The following is a 23,650-nucleotide window of genomic DNA, read 5'->3' as shown; positions in this document are numbered from 1 at the left end:
GAAATATACAGTCTTGAATCACGTATGTAAGACAAGAAACATCTGCTAAGGTCTGTTACAAAGAGCTTTTTCCAAGAGTAAGCACTGATTAATGAAGTTCAAGTTTTTGAACTCTCAAATCTATAATTCTTCTCAGAAGACTTTGTTACAGCACTTTAAAATGAAAAGCTATGGAGTCATAAAACTTGTAAATATTTTTTAAAATGCACCAATTATGATTAAAATACTTATGGGGGAAGGAAGTTTCACAATAAAAAGAATTATTTTTGAAAGCAAATCTTAACCTTATAGATTTATTCTAGAATATCAAAAGGTTATTGCCATTATTTTATGTTCTTCCTGTGCCCAGGCACAATTTGGTGTGTTAAATATTTAATAGCTTCAACAGCCTAAACATCTTATTTTATTTTAGCGATAATTAGAGGTGGATGTTATTTAATATTAGCTGATTGAAACATTTCCTTATCTTCTCTAGAACAAAGATAATAAAATTGAACTGAAAATTTCAAATTTTTCTGTCGTATCAGTATGTGCTTGCTGCAATAGGAACAAATGAATTCAAACTGAAGCTTTGGCCTTATGAAGCAAGCATTTCCCCATATCACATTTTTCAGAATTCTCAAGGAAAATTTTGAAACCATTTATTTTCATTTTGCACCGAAAAAGAAAAAAAAAAGTTACATAAACACAGACTTGCATGTTCTGACTAGCTCTGCCCACACATGATATCATCAACCATTTTTTTGCCATCTCTCTTGATTCTTCTGCTGTCAAATCTCTTCTAGAGCTTTAGTGCAGCAAGTAGACACCACTAACAAATTCTGTTGCTCAGAAGTTTCTCTTTTAATCTATTCCTAACCTAAAACCTGGTCTTGTCTCCAGGGCTTTGTACTCCATGCTCTACTCCATTTTCCAGGAGAGTCAGAAACACAATGTCAGTATTGTTGTCACATATGTCACATATTATAGACTTCATAAAGGAATGTTTCCTGATGGTGCCTTTCCCATTTAYTATGGCAAGTTCACTGACCATCCTGGAGACAATCTAATATCACAGCAAGTGATGACACGGCTTTTGAACCTGGAAAATATATATCTTCTATGCAATAACACAAGAAGCAAAAAGGAGGAGGAAACCCAGGAAACTAACCTCCTTCTGCAACACAACAAAACAGCCACGATCAATAGCCTGGGAGGAAAACGACTCTCCCAGTGTTGCAGGATTRTTCTTTCATATTTGCCAAAATTTTGTCTAGTATCATGTTGTATACGCTTCCAAATGTCTTTCCTTGTGAAAAAATGTTGCATAGCCTGACGTGCCCAACTCAGAAGGCTTTTCTTTACTTATTCAATCCATTTTTCTCCTGTTTCAGTTTCATCCTGTTTCCTTGGTTACCATATTTCTGTTTGTCGCCCGTCATGAGTTGATTTCCTCCTCTGTTTACATGTCACATATTTGTGGGTAGTTAGCATGTCACCCAGTCAAGGTGTCCACATCTGCCCCTGCTCTGCATAACTCAACTCTGGCAGACTCCGTATCAAGTTTTTCCCTTCCCTCTCTTTTGGATACTCCTCAGATTCCAGTTACGTTTCTCAGTTACCCAATGTGAAGAACTGAATTCATTTATATTAAAAACCTTTTTCTCCATTCCATTTCCCTCYCCCCYGCTTTTTTTTCATTTTTTTCCTCTATCATCCCTCCTTTCTTCTGCTCTACTAGCTACCTCCTGGGATCCCTCCTCACTTTTCCATGAAAAGAGAAAGGCTGAAACTTCACAGATGTCTTCTTATCTCTTGGGTCAAGGGAAGGTGGGTAGGTGCATTTTACTGCCTGTTCTTCTGGAGTATTTCCAGATCTCCACTACTTTGAGAGAATTACACTTTATTTCCTTCGTCTCCCATTGCTAGCCCTGAGCTCTCTGTTAGCTGGCAGCTCCTCTAATCCCTCTTTCCTCCTGTTCCTTGGCAAGCTCTACTTGATCCCTCACCAAGTCATGACCTGCAAGACCAAAATCTGCTCTGGTTGGATAGATGCAGAGTTTCTGCAGACCCTAGACCTAATTGTTGTTTATTCTTTATGGTTACTTGTCCTTTTTCACCCATATTAAGACATAACTGTAGGTAAGTGATTATTCTGTCAATAAGGAGATAGTTAATTCAGTCTAAGAACAGACTACAGGGCAGAGCACCCATTATTTGGTAGCTGTATTTCAACTCTTTAAACACTCAAAACATCTTTGATGCAGTGGACAACTATTCCCATCACTGAAGAACGCTTGTAAGTAAAAGAAGGCAGTATTAATCTGGACAGTCTCATACGAGACAAACTAAAGAGGTTTTGCAAATAGAGCCACTCAGTTCTATGGGAAATTAGGCTTTCAGGGTTTCAGGTTTTGCCAGATGCAGGCCACAAATTAAGGTGCCTGAAAGAAATCATTAATTGTGTTTGAAAATTTTGATCAAATTGTTCCACACAAATAGGCATGAAATAGGAATCTACAGGCATCGRTATAGCAAGCTGGTTATTACTATAYAAGATCATTTAGCWCAGGCTGTTCTAATTTAGGTTAAACAAAGTTAATTCTGAAGTAAGTGATGTATTTTTATACTAGTCTGTGTGTATTTCCATGTTTGCACATGTGTGCACAAACAGAATTGGTGATTGTTTATGCAAAATAAAGATAGAGCCAGAGAATACTTCACCTTTGCTTATTTCTCCCATATTGAGATAGAGAAGGTGATTCAGTTATGGTTTTGTTTTGTTTCTTCCCAGCCAAATAACGAGGTACTGAATGGCTGGGTGTATAGACAAGAACGCTAAAGTGAATGCTCTGGGCTCCTAAAACGTTAGGAGTTCTCRAGGGAGGACATAGTCTGAATTAAATATCTCCCTTGGGATCTCCACAGAAGATTAGAKACTCTGGTGTTCTGCTGGGTATTAGTCCTGGCTTTACAGGAAAGGCTCACACCTTTGCAAGACAAGACTTCACTTTTCCATGGAAGACCAATGCAAATCATGATTTGCTGAACTGTTAGGGACCCTCTCTGGGAATATTTCTAGTGCCTCTAGCGCTCATATCTATCCGATCCCACTGCATAGACACTTTTCTGGGAACAAACCACAGGAACCATTCAGTGCTTGAGTGTAGCAAATTATGGCAGGAAATGTTTGAAGGAGATCTGGTGTTTGAACCTGCCCCATGCAAATAACGGTAGAGAGGAAGCTACTTGTTGCATGCAATAGTTAAAAAAAAAAAAAAAGTTTTTTTTTCTTGACTTTTTAATTCCAGGCACTGCACTATGTATCCCAAAAGGATATTCTCTGGCTTAGTAGCATGACTTCTCTTTGCATTAACAGGTGCAACTGCAGGGACTTTATGGTTCAGTAATAAAAGAAGATGTAAATTTCGGTTACAAAATCACAATCCTAACAGCCCGTATCCTGCCCAGAGATAGGCAGGATAGCCCGTAAGATGGGCTTGACTGGGAGAAAGTTTTGTGACAAGTGAGTAGCGCTAGATTTGATCCAGGATCAGGTATATCAGCGGTTGGGCTTCTTGCAGGCACAAAAGCATCCAAGGGGCGGCAAGAGTGAGGGCTGTCTTCTGTGTGCCCTAAAACTTAGTACTAGATTTTGAGGAATAAAGGCTTGGAGATCTGCCATTTCTCCCTGTTTTCTCCCTCTTTGTTCCTTTATTCATGCTTTCTTTCCCTTTGCTGTCCCTCACGTTCCTCATCCCATCTACAATAAGGGAATGAGCCAGAGTGGGCTCATACCACTTCTTGATTGCATATGCTGCTAGCAGAGAAATCCAAACGAACCATATTACAGATTATTCCTGAGGCTTATTCCTCGAGAAATCTGTTTTTGCTCCCATGGAAGTCAATGTGAGTTTAATTAGTCCCAGATGTCTAGTAATAACAAGCACTTCCTTTTTATTCTTTTGGTAGAGCCAAACAAAAGCAGTGCTAAAACTGTTAATTAAATAGGTTTGGCTCTGTCATCAGATTATTAACTAACTCCAGTCATGGCAGCCAGGCTAATACCAGCTGATGAGATATAATCTTGCTGTGTTCAGCACAAGATGCATGAACTCAGTGTGTGGCTAAATCAGCCTGTGTTTGGACACACAGCTCCACTTGCTTTCACATCAAGGAAAAGCTCACCGACGTCGGCATCGGACTTCCAGATAAACCCTGGGATTGATGCCTGTGAAATGATACGAATTTGAACCAACGCGTAGTGTTGGCTGTTGTAGATGTCGGATCAGCACAAACAAATTACTCCAGCACCACTTGCCTTAATCTTCAGCAGACTTCCTTGACATGCTTTGAGTATATTCTTAAACATTAAGCAGCTGCCTCTGCTTCAGGAATAGAAGATAAAAAAACAAATCTAAGGTGAAGTCTGAACCCCACAGAAGAAATAGGAAGACATGTTTTTTCATCTGTGGAGTATTCCAAGCTGGTGGTTTAATGTATTCACATCCCTGTGTATGTTACAAAAACTTGAAGGTGTTTTTATTTTACAAAAATTCCACAATGAAAACTACCAGCCAGTTTCTTACATACCTGCTTTAAAAATAGAATTATACATCCTTTTGTAGTGTATTAATTTTGACATTCACTAACTGAAGAAACAGAAGTGGAGCAGCAAACTGACTCTGAGTAAATTACCTGGACAGGTTTTGGTTAGACCTCTATTTCTCTTATGTGCCATAATGTACAGTTTCTAGCATTAACAGAAACCCTGATTTAGCTCTTTTGCAAGCCACTGGACCCCTRTAGGATGTGGTCAGGGGTTGGTGAGTTTATTTTCACTTCAGAAACATGAATCTGCTATCAGAGTACAGGCATAACATAACAGTCTGCTTTTAGTAACATAATGGGTTGACCACGTTAGACCCATCACAGAACGAGGTTCTACATAATTTTTCATGCAACCAGTCCTCTTGACCATAATCTCTTTCTTCACAGAGACAGTGGACCAGTAATCTGAATAATGGCCTGGAAGTAGGTTCCTTTTACGTTGTTTCACACTCATATCTTTAAAAAACCTTTTGCTCTCTAACCTCTCTGTGACCTTTAAAATTAGATAGATTTTTTTTGCATTGAAATGAAACCATATGCAATGAATTCCCAACAGTCTTCCTTAGAAACATAAATGCATCTGTCCAATGTTAGCTAGTTGAAATTCATTCTCTAAGATTTTTTCAAAAGTGTTCACCCAAGAGATGAATTTCTTCACATTAAACTCAGTTAAATATGTATTGCACGCGAGGGTCAAACTTCTCCTCTTTGAGTTGAACTGTGGAACTGTAACCTTCAGAGCAGATCTGGGTGACGTAGATCTGGGTAACAGAGCAGATCTGGGTARCGCAGAGTGCAGCTGTTTCACACCTGAGATTTCTGTTGCCTCGCTCGTAGGTATTAAGTGACAAGAAGGTGTATTTGGTCACTTCTCTCTCTGATGTCTTCTCCCAGTGGCTGGAACAACGTGGTACAAGCAAAAGGAGGTATCCAAAGAGAGTTTCCTACGAAAATTAAAATCTTTGATTCCCATGGACAGCTGTGGAATTTCTAAATGAGAGTCRTGAACACAACAGACTAGCATGAAAAGTAGTTTGCTTGTTTAGCTACATTATTTTTGCTTCGGAATTCACGGGAGATTTGYAATCAAATTCAAAAGAACGCATGATCGGATTTTGCTCTGCAGTGGTGTTGATTTATATGATTTCTGTTTAACAAGGGTTAGGGACTTTTTTTTTAAAAAAAGAAAAAACCACTAAGGAAAAAGCAAAGTTCAGACCACAGTGAAATACTTCATAGAGATGCATCATTTTGTGAAATTTCATGATGCTCCCCCACCCAGCTGATGTCATCAGCTGCCCCAATGACTGTAATAAAAAGGTGATTCAGTTAACATGCTTAMTTTACAAAATTTCGTTATATGCAGGCAACATCAACAAAGTATCTCTGAGTTTAGTGAGAAGTTTAGRGACTTTGATTTCTTTTGCTTTTTTGGGGATCAAATTTGAATTACTCATCCCTTACAACAGTAGGGCTTTATAGAGGTCTCTGATACTGCTGTGTAAACTTTGTAGACAGATCTGCTTGTGAATGAAGCAAGTGCAAAATATCACAAATTCTCCATTCATTCCCCACAAACYAGAGCACCGTAGTGGTGTAGCTTAGGGGCGTTTTGAAATGGTCTTAAAATCCACAGTTAAAAATCAAAGACAATAATTTCACCCTTCATTTCTACACACTTGCAGTGTAGCACCTGATTTCTTCAGTTGTCAAGGCATTGTGTGCGCTACGCTTTGAACTGATGGCTAAAATTCTGCCTGCGGAAGCAAAAAAACGAACCCACTCCAATGATGATCACGGATAACACCAAAACAAACGTTAATATAATAAGAAAGTTGATTTTCTTTAGATCCTCTTTTTCACAGGCTTCTGGTCTAATGTTCCCAATGTGCATTTCTTCCTGGTACCCGAAGTTCTGAGTGTACTGGCATGTTAAGTGCTCTACATTGGGGATCTCAACATTTTTGTTCTGGATCATTGATGAAAGCCAGATGTTTCCACAGCAATTGAGTGGGTTCCCAGTGAGATACAAGTTCTTAAGGGAATTTTCCAATGCTAAAATATTGCTGCTCTCTAGCGTACTAAATCTGTTATTCCGTAGATCCAGAACTTCCAATGGAGAGTCACTACCCCATGTAGGTAGCCAGTTCAGCTGATTTTCAGAAAGGTTTAGATGTTTAAGGTGATTAAAACAAGGCAAGTCAATATTCAATTCTGTCAGGCTGTTGCCATGTAAATACAAATATTCTAGAGACCTTTCCAGCCCTGATAGTGCTTTAACTTCTATTTTCAGTCCTGGATTCATGGAGAGATCTAAGACAACCAAGGAAGTCTTATAGAAAGTGTATGCTGGTAGGATGGTCAACATATTATCAGCTAGGTACAAGTATTGAAGAGCAGGAGAATCAACAAATGATACACARCCACTTTCCTCTCCAGCAAGTCTTTGCTTAGCTAGTCCTGAGTACATGCTGCAAAGGCTGATATTATTGCTCTGTAGATTAAGCAGTTCGAGGCTAGGAAGACGTGAAAAGATGTCAAASTGCAGGGACTGGAGCTGGTTGTTTTGAATATAGAGCTCCTTCAAATTTGACAATGTGCCAGCATCGAGGAAAAGGTTCTGCAAAGCGTTGTAACTCAAGTCAAGGATGGTTAGGGAGATCAGTGTACTGTCATAAGTCACTGTAAAAGTCTGGAGACAGTTTTTACTGAGATTAAGGGTGTGAAGGGACAACATTGACTCAAAGAACTCATTTGGAATAGATTTGATTTCATTATAACTTAAGTCTAAATATATGAGTTGGGATAAATAAAGAGAACTTTTATTTCTACTTTGCTTCTGATCAAGAAGATGAAAAGATGCATCTAGCCAGTCTTTCTCCATATAGTCCATTTTATTATGAGGGGATTCAGCAGTGAGCTGAATTAAATTCTTTGATAAATTGAGAGTTACCAGCTTGTTCACTTGGGGGAAGACTGGGAAGGTCTGCAGTTTGTTTTCACTCAGATCCAAGCATCTTAAGCTATACTCATCCTCTGACTTTGTGGTATGGAAGGTCTCAATGCTATTTCTGCTAAGGTCAAGTACCTCCAGCTGCTTGAGGTTGAAATCGGAGATGCAAGTAATTGAATTCATGGAGAGATTGAGTTTGGAAAGGTTCACCAGAGTCTCAAAAGCACCTTCTTGTATTTCCATGATGATATTACTTTGGAGATCTAGCTCCAGGAGATTGGGAGATCCCTGAAACATCTTCTGTGAGATCATTATAATACTGTTGCCTGCCAAGGAAAGATACTGCAGTGCTGGAGCTTGTTTAATGAAATACTCAGTCATCCCATTGTAGAGACTGTTGTGGGACAAGTCCAGTATTTCCACCTTGGGTAAGAGTCCAATCCCCGCCGTCCCATTCTGAGCAAACTCATATAACTGGTTGTTGGCTAAATTTATTTCCCGCAGTCTCGTCATATGTTCAAAGACTCCAGGCTTGATGAAGCTTATCTGATTAGAGCTTAAATCCAGGCACTGAAGGGAAGTATAAAATGATAATGGCATTTCGGGGATACTTTGAATCAGGTTTCCGGATAGATCTATTTTGTTTACATTCAGATGGAGCTCTTGAGGGATTTGGTGAAGGTCTTTGCTGTGGCAAAATGCCTGCATGTTTGCCTGCCAGAAAAAGAGAGAAAAGGGGTTGTCACCTGAGAAATGAACAAGAGTGTTGCATGAAATACAAACAAAATAACATTCAGCATYCATTCAGATTCTTCTGAAACACTGGTCATATTATTTTCTTTAAGAGTTCTGACAACAAGCATAATAATCCTGACACTTCTTTGCAACTAACAGTTAGTGCTCATTGCATTTTACAGACACTCCCCACTTAGACTAGTAAGGAGGGTTTTTTTTGCATGGGACACCTCCTATAACTTTGTTCACGACCTCTCCTATATAAATTAACCTATGTGAGAGGAGACCTGGATCAGCAGATTATGGAGATCTAGTATCCAAAATTAGATCTGAAAAGAAACTCTCTAAAGAAATCATCTAGCCCAACCTTCAGCTGGTGTGAGAAGGTTCCCCCCCTTTTTTTTCACCTTTCTCTCAGGCTCATTTTAATAGTCCCAAGTGAAGGTCTTCTTACTGCAGCTAACYATAGTTTTTTCACTTCTGTTCTGATGTTCAGTTTTTTCAACTTCATCCTAAACCACTATATTAGATTCTGTAACTTTTTGCTACAGCTAACTTGCAATAGTAAGTGATATTTTAAAAAGTTCCTCCATGTTGGTAGAATAGTTTCCAAAGCAAACCATGCAGAAATATATAAGTATCCTAGGGTACAAACTGTCTCTCTTTGTTAGTCACATCCCTCATGTATTTGTGATCACGCCTTCCTTTAACCACAGCTTAGTTAAGCAATGCTTAACTACTCAAATATTTCTGATGCAAATCTCCAAAGTCCTCCAATTTTTCCCATCTGCATTTAACCTCTTCCTAAGGCAACAGTTCCCTTCTCCTGGCATGCGAAGTACACCTTGTGCAGCTGTCCATACAAGACATTTGTGATACAGCAGGGAAGGCATGTATTATATAAAGTCACCTTCTGAGTGGGTAAAAGCTCTGATGTACATTGAGTTCATGCTCTTTCAAGCCACTTTTTGGCAGCAGGGTGGAGAAGAACTCAAGTGTCAAARTCAAATTCCTCTCCGAGATGCAAGTCAGAGGTTTTATTGCAGCTTGTACTGAATCTGTGTCCAGAGCAGAATTTGGAGTGTATGCTCATAAGAAACATTGGAAACATCAAGATAATCACCCTTGCATAAATGTCAAGCCATATTTTGTTGTTAAGGAGAACATATAACAGCAGGAGGAAGTGGAATGCAGAAGGCTTAGACAACATTTAATTTACTGAAGGAAAACTCTCGTTATGAATGYATATGGATGACCGGGTCATGTACTGTTTGTAGAAAGATCAGAAAGAAAAGAAAGAAAAGGTCTGTTGAATCTTAACTTCTGTTGAGAAGCAGAATCCAGATTCCATGACGCAAAGCTTTGTATTCGCTTTTTCTGACTTAAAAAAAAAAAAAAATCAACAACTCTGTCTCCCAAACATCTGTTTCATGCAAACGTCTAGGTGGACGAACTGGCAGGTTTGTTTAGGAGAAGTGGGGTAATAGCCAGCATTTCGGGAACCTCTTTTGTATTGCGTGAGTTTTGGAGACTGCGCATGAACGCACCAGAGAAACGAAACAGCACGTCCAAACTCTGGATATACACAGGCTGCTCTGCGGTCCTTCCCATAATACATCTTGATCCCAGATAGATGGCCTGTTAAAATCTGAGCSCCCTTTCTTTTTCCCTCCAATCCACTCAGATCTCCCACAGCTAAACTCATAAGAAAAAGAGAGAAGGGAATATTCTGGCTTCCCCCAGCCATTAGTYCTTTCCTGCAAGGCCCTTGTAGAGTTACTCATCTTGAGCTAAAAATGGGAAAAAGCTAGGTTAAGCCCAGAGGATGAGGGAATAGAGCAGGAAGTGTCATTTTGTCCAATTTGAGCAAGAGGGAGAAGTCAGAAAGATGCAAAAATCTGGAGAATAACAGAAGCAGCCATTTTGCTTTGCGGCCCAAGGCAGATGACAAATTTCTTCCCACACTTTGAGCCAGAGCTCAATAAGTGTTCAGCACCCTCTGCTCCCTCTGGGTGCTCCTCACCATAGCCAAAGCCTGATCCAAGTCCCATTGACATCAGSCGAATGGTTTCCACCGATTTCCCTGATGGTGAGGTCGGTCCCAGTTCACCTTGTAGGACTGGGCCTTTACTCTGCGTGTGCTGAACTCTCCAAGTGATAAAAGGATGATAAAATCTATACTTCCCACTGTCTGCCATCTGTTCCTACAACACCACCCCTCCTATTTTTCTGGCTTTCATTCCTTTTCACTGACTATTTTGATCCTTGCTGTATGTCTTATCTCATCTGTTCTGCACTTTGTTTTCTCCCTCAGGACTCAAACTGCATTAATTTTGTTCTCAACAACACTAGGAAGAAAAGATGAAGTGTATCTCCATGGGACTGAGTGAACAGCATCTGCTTGCGTGTGTGCATCTCTCCTCCTCCCCCCATAACTCGGTAGGTTGGTAGCTTGAGGCTGTAAAGAGGTTTTCCTTTGTCTCACRTTCCCACTTCATCAGCTCTGCCAGTGCTGTCACCTATTTGTTTGAAATCTGTTGGCAGGAGGCACTGTAGGTAGAGAGCGCTTGATCCATCCAGTATCTGGTTCCAGTCAGGTGCTGTCCTAAAAACTGACCCTACAACCCTGAAGCTGAGAATCGTTTGGATTCTGACTCCAGTTTAGTGGCTCAACATCCCCGAGTGGATGTTCTCGTCCACCTTAGTAACAGCCCTGCAAAAGAAGCAGCTGGATCTGCCTTGTTCTTCCCTACCAAATTGTGATTGTTTGAACCAAAGAATTTGGGCGAGAGCCACTTGGCGCTGACTTGCGCTTGCTGGGAGTTCATGTCCGTTCTCCAAAAGATCTATGCAGCTGCACGACCAAATCGTAGCAGTTTACCAAGATGCCACATATTGGCTAACCTGTGGTAACCAGGTATGCATTCTTGCACTACCTCGATGCAAGGTAATGCACAGTTAATCACAAACTCTTCCCTTGTATGAAGTATTTGGAAGCTACTTCCTTGTCAGGTAACATGAACTTGTAGAAACATCTTTCTCTGGGAGGTAAAACATGAGCCAGTGGGAACTTCTCTCCTTGCAAAATAAAGTGAGCTAGGTTGAACCTCTTTTTCCTTGATATTTGAGCTATGTCTTATTCTCTTGGAAATGAGTAGATTGCTGACAGTCACCTTGGCTCAGCAGATGTGTAATAACCTGTTAAATCAGTGCAGCTCACTCCCGTGTCCGGGTTGTGATATGGATTGTTTACTTGCTGAAACCTCTTTGACAAGGCTTTGGTTTAGCAAAATGAACACCAGCGGTGAGTCAGACAAGGGTACGGGTTTCTGACTCATTCATCTCCCGAAGATCTAGGATGAAAGTTTCCATTTCTGATCTTTTGCTATTTTAAAGGTGTCACCACAGGGAAAGTAACATGTAAAACAGTGAGACTGTGATGAAAAATTATACCGTGAAATAACAGGGACTCCCAGTGGGCTTGTCAGCTAACTCAGTAGCTTTCTCTTTCTTTAAGCAGAGCGGAAATGTGTTTGGATTTATACCCTCCTACTTYCATTGGATCGAGTGTTCAGAAAATGAGGTCTAGTAAAGCTCCATTGAAATTAGCAGTGCTGAGCTGTTAATTTGTACCAGATGAGAATCCCAGTTGCTGACTACAGAGCATTTTCCGTCAGTATTGAATTTATTCCAGCTTCGTTGCATACAACCTTGGGTTTTTGGCTTGCACAGTTGGCCTGCCAAAATCAGTTTACAGTGGAGTTGTGGAAACAAGCAAATGTTTACTTCTCAAGAATCAGCCAGATCTGTGACCCATCAAGAAACGGGATGGGGCGAATCTCCCTGGATTTTTGCGTGTCTCATCCTGAGTTCATGTGACTGTAATACATGAGATCCGAACTGTCATGTTTACAGTGGTTTAATCAGTCTGCCCTCTTCAGCCAATGATCCGAGCTACCCAGTCACCTTCCCAAGATCTTTTTATATATACTAGGTCTTAATTTCTCTGGAATTCAGGAAGTGCAGTAATACAGCAGGGTGGGCAGGAATGGAATGAGTCCCATAAGGGAGATTTGTACAGCTAGCAAATTATTCTTTTTCCCTATTTTGGAAGTTCTTGGGGATTTGTGCTGAACAGCTTCAGCACTCAAAAAAAAAATAGATAAGTATTTTTAAATGGTCTGTTACTATCAGCAGCATTGGGATAGGGAAGGGAGCGAGTGAATACAAGTTCAGCTTCGAAGAACATTTACGATATTGTACCAGGCACGTGCAAAAATTCAAGGGGCAAATTTTGTCTGGGAGCCAGAGGCTTTTCTTACCCCCAGATAAAATTAGGAATAACTCCACTGGAAGCAGTGCTGTAGCAGGGCAGAGAAGATCTGACTCAGTGTCATTACAAAAGGAGGACTRATATGAATGTATTTCACAGAAGATGCTTTATTGAGATTACAATGAGATTTAAGCCTAACATAAAGCAGTAGAATTTAGATCTAAGTTCTTTTTCTGTCTCTGTTATAGATCCTCTGTACAGTCTAGGGGAATCAGGCCACATTTTTGTTAAGCAATTCACCTCAGAAAAAAAATGGRGACAATAATCCTTCTGTTTTCCCACACTTCATGTGCTGTTGCTATGGTGAGGAACAGATGCTGCTTGGGAACAGTCTGCAGAGCATCCATTAGCTGAGAAAAGCCCACCTCTGCATCCAAGAAGACGTTGCTCTTGGGGAACCTTGGGTTTCCCCTCATCGAGACCTCAGTTATTGCTACAGTGCCTGTAACAGGAGGGTCTTCACCTTATCTGCGATCTAAAGGAGCCTGAGTAGGAAGATAGGCTTACCACTTCACAGGATGTCCCCTCCATGGGCCGATAGTTAGAGATCCCTCTGTTCACCACCGCCAGGAAAAGGATGATGTACAGTTTCATGGTTCTGCAGGGAAAAGTGGGCATGGTTAGACTGCAAACTCAACACAGCAGTCAGCTCATGCAGGCATGTGAGACACGCAAAAATCCAGAACATCATCTAGGACAGAGAGGCACGTATGCAGTGCAATAAATTAACCCACCAACATGCCTTCAAGACTGCTGGGGAAAAGAGAGATTTATATGAGGACTTGAAAGGCAGGTCCTAGGCAATTCATGGGATTTCCCTGGTGTGATTTGAGCTGCTCCCTGCGTGGCACGCAGGTCACCCACCTAACTCCATGCACCCAAGCTTGGCAATGTTGTCTRTTACCATGAAGGAAAGCAACCATCGAAGAGAGAGGCACCTTCCAGAGCCACCTCCCTCTTTAGATATAGAGGCAGCTCAGATACTTTTGGGGTGCCAAGTACTGACCGAAGGGAATGGGTGCTGCTAAGAAACAGCAAGGACTGGGAACAGTTTCCACAAGTTTCCACTCCTCAGAGCGTCAAAGAGCTTTTACATGTTCATTAGTCACAGCACATCCAGATTTGATGGGCTAATATAAACAGCTTAAATCATGGACAGAGAACTTTTTGTTCAGATCTTATTTTTCCATTTTATACATCCCAGGTATGGACAGACTTTTAAACAGATTTGAAARCAAATGCCTTAGAAAGAGCACAGATATTAAATGTAATGGATTTGTTTGAAATGAAGGATTCATCATAGAGCTTAGCACTTTGGAAAGCACTCAAAAGAATAGCATAGAAATAGCTGCAAATGGAGCAGTCAGCACTGGTAGGCCTGTTGCTGAGCAGTGGGAGAGAAATGCTAACAAGACTGCCTGGGTCTAGGTAGATGCTAATGAGATCTCTGAGTCCAAGCATGAGACTTCAGTGTCACCACAGGTAACTCACAAACAATAAAGGAAAGAGTTTTTCAGGAGGAGATGAGGCTGTGTGTGTCTCTCTCAAGCAGGCTGTTCACCAGCAAACAAGTGGTTCAAACCACTGAGTTTCAGCTCCAAGGCTCTTGAAGGGTCATTTGCCTTTTAACAAACRATTCTCAGAGAGGGGAAAATTTAGCAACATAACGTTTAAGATATACAAAGCACAGCCCTGTGCAGCTGGAGGTGCCAAAGCCTTCAAGATGAAGTAATCAAACAGGGAGAGTTCAGACTCGTAGGCAGGACCCTGGTGAAGGACTATCAGTGCTATTTTACAGATGGGGAAATCATGGGCGCAGGGATCGTACCTCACTTAAAGCAAACAGATTTTATCAAAGCTGTGGATGTTCCCCCATCATGAATACTGCCAACACAAGCTCTAGACATCACCTGTTTATTACAGCCTCTGTTACAAACGTACTGACTTCTGTCTATGTTTGTATGGCCTCTTGCAGACAGATCTGCGTTGGTCCTGTCCGCATCTCAAACCGGTAAGACATATGCCAGCTCTCAACAGAAGTCCATGCAGCAATAATTATTTAGCACTGCTCTTGAGTCTTTCCAGGAGTAAGCCTGCATCTGTCTAGCTCCAAAGCCAATCTCACGTGCAAGTGCCTCCAAAAGGCCATGTAAACGTACCATTACTCAGCAGCTTCCACCCACAGAGCATCACGAGGCTGAAAGCAAAAGAGAAAAGATGGAATCTTTGCCAGCTGGTGGAGATCCCTCCACTTAGTCACTGCTTGAGGGATTCATCTGAAGCTCTGTGCTTCCACAAAGCATGACAACCATTGAACAGGTTCACCTGAGGGTGAAGTCTCYGTGGAACTCTCACAGTTCAGCCACATTCAGCGTGGGGAACGTAACACCCTGGGATATTCATTTCTGCCAGTTTCAGTCACATTTTCCCCTTCCCTTAAATGAGCATGAACATGCTCATTCTCAAGCCTTTTAATTATTGTTTGCAAAATGCTCCAAAATCTTTCTGTGGAGGGAAGAACTGCTGGTACCACCATTTATAATGTCTGTTGTGTTCCTTCTCTGTTACACACTCCTGAGGCCTGCAGAGAATGGGTGCTTGTGGACTCCAAGCCAAGACATTTGTCCAGGGGGTGGAGGAGAGGATGGCTTTTATCATTTTGGTATTAGTTTGCTAGAACTGAGAGAAATGACGAACATACTGATGATGAGTGACTTTTGAAGACTTTACTCAGAACATTCAAAAGGAAATTGTTTGTGCTTAAACCTAATGAAATAAGATGACAAATTCTCCATGAATGTTACCACAATAAGGCATCACCCTAATGCACAGTGGGTGTCCCATGCTGTCTGCCATATCTACTCTGTCACACCACCAGTGCAAAAAAAAAGATCCGTTTCCTTCTTAAATGATAGCCTTGGCACAATCCAGAGCCTTAAAATGCTTTGAAATGTCATAAATTCATAAAGCAACTGGGAAAATGATATATTTCCAACCAAGAACCTCACTTAGTGGTGTGTAGAGCAAGGCAGATCCATAGCAAGTGAGGAATCTGTCCGYCAGGGTATTATATAAGGCAACTGTCACCCTGGAGCTCCAAAGTACTGGAACATGATGGTCTTGTGCTCAAAATATTAGACCACATGGACTCATTCCAGAACAGGATAAGCCACTCCTCATGTTATGGTGCTACCTCGTCATCCACAGAGATTCCCTTCCCAAGGTTATTTTCAGCTTAGTTGCCCAGCTGCAGAGCTTTTCCTGCTTAGAGTTTCTGCAGACAGCTCTCTCGACCAGCCACCTTTCTCTGCAATATCTTGTGTGTCCAGCACCACATCCCCCTCCTCTCTCCCCTCCCAGCAGGTCCCAGCCACCCACCACCTTTGCCCAGTGCAGCACATAGAGCTCAAAGGAGCCCATTGACCTCTTGCAGTTTAGCATCGTGGACCTTTGCTGTCACAGATCTTCACATCAGAGGTACATCCCGACACGGGGCACAGCACCGTGCTGGCTTCCATGCCGTGAAAGAGTGAATGTTGGACAAGGTGAAGAAGCCTGCTGAGCACAGCAACTACCTGCCTGCATCAGGACTGATGGTTCGCACCTTCACTTTCAACACCAGCTTGGGAGCAGCAAAAGCAGTAACTCAACCTAAAGGAGTTTTTATTGCTGTGAGGCTTACACCAAGCTGAAGCAGTTTCACTCATGGTGCCAGTTTGCTCCCACTGTCAACTGTGATAAATATCCTAGCATTTCTCAGAGCAGAACTGAGCTTTGAACCATGTTTAATGTCACAGCTTTCCATCACAGTTTGGGGAAATTTCCCAGCCCCATTCACAGTTGAAAAGTACACGTGGTTTCAGTGACACCACCAAGGAGTCTTAGCAAGCGGGCAAAATATTCTGTCGTTTAGAAAAAGCACGGTATCCAGGCAGAATCACTGTGTCCTTTTAACATATGGGAGGACACTAGCAGAGGAGGGCGATTTGCCACAGACAAGTTTGAAAACTACGGTAGAACTAGGATTTAATCTCGATTTGTCCAGTTCCCATGCTAGAACAAGATTTGCCCCCATCTCTTTTATAATATTAAACCTGAGAAGAATTAATAGATGACATTTGTAGCTAACAACAGCAGCAGCCTCCATTTTTTTCCCAAAAAGTATTTTTTTAACTGCTTAGACAGCTTACAGTGAAGTTATTCTGTGCCAAACAGAGCTTAAATAAAAGCAAATACACAAAACAAACCAAATTCCCCAGGGTCTGATCCTTCTTCAGACAAGAAACTTTGCTTCTGTGTCAGCACCTTCACTGTTAGAAAGAGTGAATATTTCACATTTACCTTGTTTCAAGCGTTTCTTGCATCCCCATACACTGCTTATCATGTCTTTGAAACGCATATCCAGGTCTTCAAAACTTGTCCAGTCCTGGCACCGACGAAACTGCTCTTCAGCTTCCCATTCACCCATGCAGGATGCAAAGCAGCTTACTCGCRACTTTAGAACTAAGGCATTTTGAGGGAAGTAATCTTATTTGGGACAGTGTCTGCTTTAAATTATGTTGCTCGTCTTCCCTCCGACTCCTCTCCGGGCTCTTGCCGGGTCCCAGGCACTGCTGCACTCTGAACAAAGCCAGCTACTGTACGACATCCTGCAGTCCTTGCGCGGGACAGGAGCACGCCAGGAAACAAGGGGGTTTTGACAGAGGAACGGGTGGGATCGGGCCCCGGGTTTGCTCAGAGGAATAAGTGACTTATCTTTGCCGCTTGCACCGTTTAACCCTGCGCGCGGTGCAGGCGGCGTGTTTACTTTAGGGTTGCGCGTCCACGCGTCACGTTCCTGAAGCGTTGCAGCCCTCCTACCCCTCCACCTAAATCGCTATCCACATCTTTATAAAAAAAGCATTTGAGGATTCAAGGTTTCACATTCATTGTTGATAAATAGAAAGCCCACAACTGAGAAATCTTTCCTAGAAGAATCCCCCCCCCCCTTTTTTTTTAGTAACAGTCCCACTAGTCCAAGAGTGCAATACCAACCCAGTGGAAGGATTTTGGGGATTCAGGATTAGCTACTATGCACCTGACTTAAAGTACCTCTGTGGATTTTTTGGGGTGATAAAGGAATTAGAGAGATTGATATGAATGAAGAAAGAGGGGTATGAACATCTGGATGAGATGTTTAATTTTTGACAGTGAGTACACAGGGTTCTACCTACCAGACCCACTAGTAAAAATTCCCGTTGCAAAGGGACACTTCTGTCATGCAGAATATGATTTCAGATTGCCTGTGAGTTCAGCTCTTTATTTATTATTTTGTGCTGCCCTCTAGGGCTAGAGCAGCTGCCTAATTGTGAGTTTCCTCGGTTCATTTTCCTAATTAATTAAGGCTTGCTTTTGGAGAACCTACCACTGCCCTGATTTCCCCGTTGCTGTTTCCCAACTCTGCAAGCCTGAATTGTTGCAATGCACTTCTGTGGCTAAGCTATCATGCCAAAGAGTGGGGTTTTATCATCTTGTTTGCTTTATAATGCACCCTGAACGTTGCTACGAAGGGGAGGTCGTATCCGTAGGTGGGAGAGGGTGTGATTAGGTGCAACGGATAGAAAAACTCCTGCTTAGCTCTCAGGAGAGCTGTTTGTCAATGAGATTAACACAGTCTGGACAGATTCCCCCTGGCTGGACTCTCATCAGACTAGTTTTGATCAGCTTCCTCCAGCATGTATGATCTTAAGCTTTCGTTGGTGGGAGCTGGCCACAGCACTGTTTCTTTACTCAACCACTTTGGCATGCTCCCTGGACACAACCTCCATCTGCTACCCCCTTGGTGGGAGCAGGAAACACACATGGCCGCTGTACTTGGCCCCCAGGACGTCTGTGGAGTCCAGAGATTTAAATGCCTTTTGRATGCTCTGGATTTATAGCTCAGCTCGTCAGCAGCATGTGTTATCACTTGCAACGCACAGCTACTCTTGTTGGGGAGCTTTCACAAGGAAAACCTCAAATATTTGAGGTCTTCAAGAAAAAAAATTCATCATCTCTGGTGAAAGGACATTTTGATTTGATTTAGATTTGGATATGGAACGCAAATACCATGTCTGTAATTAAGAGTAGTGAATGTCTTAGATGATTGCAGTGTCACATTTTCCTGCACCTGGATGTTCAGAGCAATTTGCTTTGTGAGGTTAGTGGGAAATTTGGATTCACGGGGGAAAAAACAGCAGTTTTTGTTGGTGGTTCTTTTTTTAAAAAAGCTATATCAGTTCCTTGAGTCGATTTACTGAACTACCAAGTAGCACAGCAACCATGCTGGGAAAGGCAAGCAGTCTCCTCGCTGTCTCTAYCCTTTCTCAAAAGGGAATAAGTTTCAAGGACTTTGAAACATTTGTTTGGCTTCTCATTTTCAGTATTTTCATGCTTGTTCTTCTGTACTAGGCTACTCAGCAGTTTACATCGTAAAGTACTGTTGAAATATTAGCATGGTGCATGCTTGTTACCAAGGCTATAGAGCAAGGGCCATCTGCCTCGGGTAGATGGAGAAGCAGGCATGCCGTTTCCATCAGGCAGCGAGGGCTTTCCCATCCTTCTGATGTCAGAGGGTTTTCAGAGCACCTGCAACTCTAAGAAATCAGACCCTTCCTGGTTTTCCCATAGTCTTCTCAGACATCACTGCCTGCTTGGCTCCTGCTGAAGCCAGCTGGAGTTCACGTCAGCTCCAGGCAAAGCCAACTGCACCACGAGGTGCAGCAATGGGTCCATCTGCCACTGCTGGCTCTCAGACCCAGGGTAGGAAGGAAAAGCAAATCCCAGTAGTTAGCTCTCAYGAGACTGTCCGTCATCTACTGCAGATTCCCAAGGGTTTCAGATAAACAAGAATATGTCTTGACGATTATGTGACTTGAACCTCCAGACCTTTTGGAGTCTGTCCATCCCTAGCGTTACTGCTTTCTAAGGCACTGCTTTTGGGCTGAGCCCTGTGTCGAACCACATGAATCAAGCTCTTGAGAGAAATAAACAAAAYAAACTCCCTGCTTAGAAATAGGTCTGAACTGGAGGGGCAGGAGAGGGGGCGAGATTTGCTCCCTTGGACTAGAATAGCTCCCTGGTGATTCATCCCACCAGGAAACATTAATATTAACYCTATCAAAAAAATAAACAATCCATGCCATCCTCAGCCAGTCCCATCAGGAAGRAGGTACATCTGCAGCTCCTGAGACCTCACATCTCCAGGATGCTGGTGCAGTCTCATGGACCCACCAGGACCACTGCCTCCTAGCTCTGGAGGAGCCACACATCAAAACTGCGACTCCTGCACCTCAAGTATCACCAGTTTTACCCCAAATCAGCCTTTTCCTCCTGTCTTCTCAAGCTGTTACCTTCCTTCCCTCTCTCTCACACAGTCCTTGCTGCATGCACTTCTATCAAGCCAGGCAACCAATGGCATTGCCCCCCAACAAAAAATCATCCAGAGGACATTAGCCTTTCCAGTCTACTTGGACAAAAAAAAAAAAATAAATAAACATACGATTTAGCCAGTGCCCCAACTTCATTCACCTTTTCTCTACTCCTTTCTCCAGGAGATAAACTGAAAATGAATGAGAGTCCCACAAATTCCATTACCCTGGAGACTATATAAGAGAGCAGCTGGGTGAAGGACAGCAGGAGATGGGAAAAAGAAAATGCTTCAGTGTACAAAACCAGAAATGAACTGGCATTTTAAGATGAAACTAAATGGAATATTTACCCCAGGAAACAAAATTTCTAGAGAAAATTCAAATCTGGGAAAAAAAAAAACCAAGAACCTTTTCTCACCAACTTAATTAAGCACAGCAAACACAGAGAGAAACTCTTTTTAAAATCTGCATTTTTTTCTTTTAACTGCAGGTGGATTCAGTCTTTAAGAAAGAAAAGATGTACTTAGTTTATGTGATCAAACAGAAGACAAAATGAAGTGAGGAAATTTATTTCTGATATATTTGACTTGAATGATACTGAATATCTCTCCTGTGAAGTATCCACATTTCTATTAGTAAAAGGCCAACCACTGATCTATTCACTAAGCTGTAACTATCTGCCTTAAAAAGAGAAGATTGTTAATGAATTTCTCTTATTGAAAAAGAGATTTTTAGTATTTTAGAAAATAAGGTCATTTTAAAGTTCAAATGGTTACATTTTAATAATAATAAAAAATATTTCCATTGTTGTTTAGCTTTGGCTTTTATTTAAGGGAAACACACTTGTGCTTTTATGAAAAACACAATGGGGCTTGGGTTTAGAAACTTATCTTTGGCTCTTACATAARCTGGGATTTCCTAGAACTTTACAATTTCCAAATATTGTGTAAACATTAATTCCTCCTGATAACAGTGCAGATGCAGCAAAACAGCTGCTATCAGCAAGTCGTCTTTCACCCAAGGTGAGATCCAAGCTGTCAGGATCTTAAAGAGTGGAAAAAAAAAATAGCTCTGCTGTCTCACATCTCGTACTCCAGCAAGGAGAATTCAATGACAGCTTTAATAGTGAGAAGACCAGATGATCTCAAGAGTACTCTGTCCATTTTATATGGGGACGGTGTGATTTGCCCGAGGCTACATTGGGAGTCAGTGTCAGAGAGCTTGGTTAGCAGCATTTAATCAGTGCACAATACGGATATTTCTGCAGCACTCTTGGTTCAGAGCTTTGTAATTGAGAAATACCATAAATAGACTAAAGTCCTGCGAAGAAAGAAAATAAAACGYCTGCCCATCTTCTGTTACTGTTAACACTGAGAATCATAGTAAAGAAGGAATATGATAACTGCGTTAATTTAAGCTAATGGGAGCCTCCTTAACTTAAAGGATCTAAATCACTGTAGTGCCAGTCCCTGATGAATTAAATATACAGCCATACAGACAGAGCCATTTACACAGTGCATTTAGGCAGTTCCTCAGGCTATTCATAAACACAGTATATTTTATTTATACAGTACCTTCCTCATCTGTGCTATTTTTAAAGGCTGCAGCTCTCAGTCACTGAAGCCCCGTTCCCTCTYGCAGGCAAAAGGCAGCCAGCTCAACTTTCCAGCAGGCTCCCGGTTTCACACGTTTCTCCACGTACCTGCTCTGGGGCTGGAGGAGGAGGTTTCGCCTCTGCTTGCAGCCTTCTGTCTCCCGGACTCTCCCAGCAGCCTTTCCAGCAAAAGCTGAGGAAGAGTTTCCTTGGGGAAGTCGTACCTCTGTTGCATGCCAGCTGACTAAAACTCTGCGAGCTCAGAGAGAAGTTTGAAGTCACAGAGAAAAAAAATACTCCCCATAGACTGGTCCTTGAATTCATTCCTTCGCAGTCATGAGCTCTTATATATTCCCAAGCTCCCATGAGCACGTGAATACATACCTCCGTAATAGTTTTAAAATGTGTGTGTCCTCTGCTCTTCTCTTTATTTTCCATTTCGTTCATTYAACCTTGGCTTATTTCCTGCAGTGTCTCAGCTGGTGATTACGCTCCTCTCATATTGACACACGAAACATTCTGTGAATACCACAAAAATCCCCTCTACGGGCTTCGGTGACATATGTTGTCTCTGAAGCTCTCTGCGTCTGTCCTACAGATGTGAGGGTGTGCTTTGAGCTACACGTACTCCCAGGTGTGCCAGGGCAGTGCAGGCTGGTGCTTAGGCTGGGGTAAAATCACAGCAACTGAACTGACTGCAGTGGATTTACACCGGTACAGACACAAAAGCAAAACTGGTCCCTTCAGRGCTACAGTCTCAGCTTCTGCGAATYGCRCACAGAGGAGTTGRGGTTGGAGGGGACCCCYAGTCCAACCTTCCTGCTCAAGCAGGGTGAGCTAGAGCACCTCCATTAAAGCGTGAGCCCTAAACTCCAGCTATCAAGGGCTGTGTAGGACAGGGTGTGAAGAAAGAGGGTGTATCTGGCTGAAGGGCCACGGCAGGGTAAATGCATTGCTTCAGGTATCCCAGCTAGCTCAGGCATCTCTGTGTGGCACAGCAGCGTGATGCCCAGATGTACCCCAGGGGCGAGGATTAATTCAGCTTAATGCTTGAAAGGGTAATAGCATAAATTCCTTCTAAAAAGAGCGTTGGATCAGATTTTGGTTTCTTTTCATTGGGTGCCAAACTCCATTTCGCTTCAGAAGCATTGCTCTTGTGTAAATTGGTAGGAGACCTGAGCATCATCTGTGTTGTCTTCTTCTGCTTAGAAGAAGTGCCCTGACATCTAGCCTGGTATCCGCTGCTACTATGTCTTATTTTGTAGGAATAAAACCTCTAATGTGGTTTTGTCAGCTCCTGGCTGGATCCAGGATGCCTTAAGAACACACTGYGTCTTGGATCTGTCAGCCAAGATCCCTCAGGCCACCCCACCCCACCCTGGAAAGGACAGCTGCAAACCTCCCACCTTCTCCCCTGTGAGTGCGTGGGGAGCTTCTCCCCGCTTGCCATTGCTAGCACAAATCGATGTCTCCACACGCGCGTCCCTCAGCGCGAATAGAAACCTCCGCACGGTGCACACGGCCCCCCCCCGGGGAAGGATGTCACACGTATGTGACGGATGTTAGTCATGCCGCTTCCCCTACTGATGGAAGGCACCCTGACGTGCGGGGGGTGCGTGCCAAGGAAGCACCAAACCCGTCGGGGGAGATGTTTGGATGCAGCAGTGGGCTTTTTTCCCTTTGAGACAGCGATGGACAAGCACGAGGTGAGACATCTCTGCTGCAGAAAGGGACTCTTGGGACTGTGATATGAAACAGCAACAATTTTTGCTAAGAAAGGGATGCTGACTCCCCTGCCCTGGAGAACCTCCATTCTGTCCTGCATTCCTGGAACCGCTCAGTAAAATCAGGTAAAAGCCATGTCCTTCTCGTTCCACATGCCAAGTAGCTTAGCAGGTTCTGCTAAACATATACTGGGTTCCAGTCCAGAGGGCTTTGCTTCTCCGCAGCAGGTTACTGATCATTTTATGTAGCACACAAGCTTTTGTGAGTCAGAGTTATTTCAGATCTGCAACATGCTTGGAGACTTWAGATGAAAACATCTACAGATGTGCAAG

General features: G+C 42.5%; 1 protein-coding gene across 3 annotated transcripts; it reads right to left on the bottom strand.

Annotated features, from left to right (window-relative positions):
* Positions 1 to 4,327: 4,327 nt before the first annotated feature.
* On the bottom strand, positions 4,328 to 21,949 carry LRRC32 (leucine rich repeat containing 32). 3 transcript variants are annotated; one of them, XM_085300544.1, is made up of 4 exons: positions 21,702 to 21,949; positions 16,953 to 17,497; positions 13,119 to 13,209; positions 4,328 to 8,257 (listed from the first exon to the last, which is right to left on the bottom strand). In XM_085300544.1, the coding sequence occupies exons 2-4, from the start codon at positions 16,979 to 16,981 to the stop codon at positions 6,317 to 6,319; spliced, it is 2,061 nt and encodes a 686-aa protein (XP_085156670.1). In that variant the 5' UTR covers positions 16,982 to 17,497; positions 21,702 to 21,949; the 3' UTR covers positions 4,328 to 6,316. The 3 variants fall into 3 exon arrangements, with proteins under 3 accessions (XP_085156670.1, XP_085156673.1, XP_085156671.1); XM_085300547.1 differs by having other exon boundaries at positions 4,329 to 8,257; positions 14,771 to 17,497; XM_085300545.1 differs by lacking the exon at positions 16,953 to 17,497 and having other exon boundaries at positions 4,329 to 8,257.
* Between the last annotated feature and the right edge of the window lie 1,701 nt (positions 21,950 to 23,650).

Source organism: Rhea americana, unplaced genomic scaffold (genome assembly GCF_003343005.1).
Source record: "Rhea americana isolate MKP2758 unplaced genomic scaffold, rheAme1 scaffold_165, whole genome shotgun sequence".
Taxonomy (NCBI): Eukaryota; Metazoa; Chordata; class Aves; order Rheiformes; family Rheidae; genus Rhea; species Rhea americana.
Note: the sequence above shows the minus strand (reverse complement) of the source record. Positions and strands in the feature narration are given on the sequence as shown.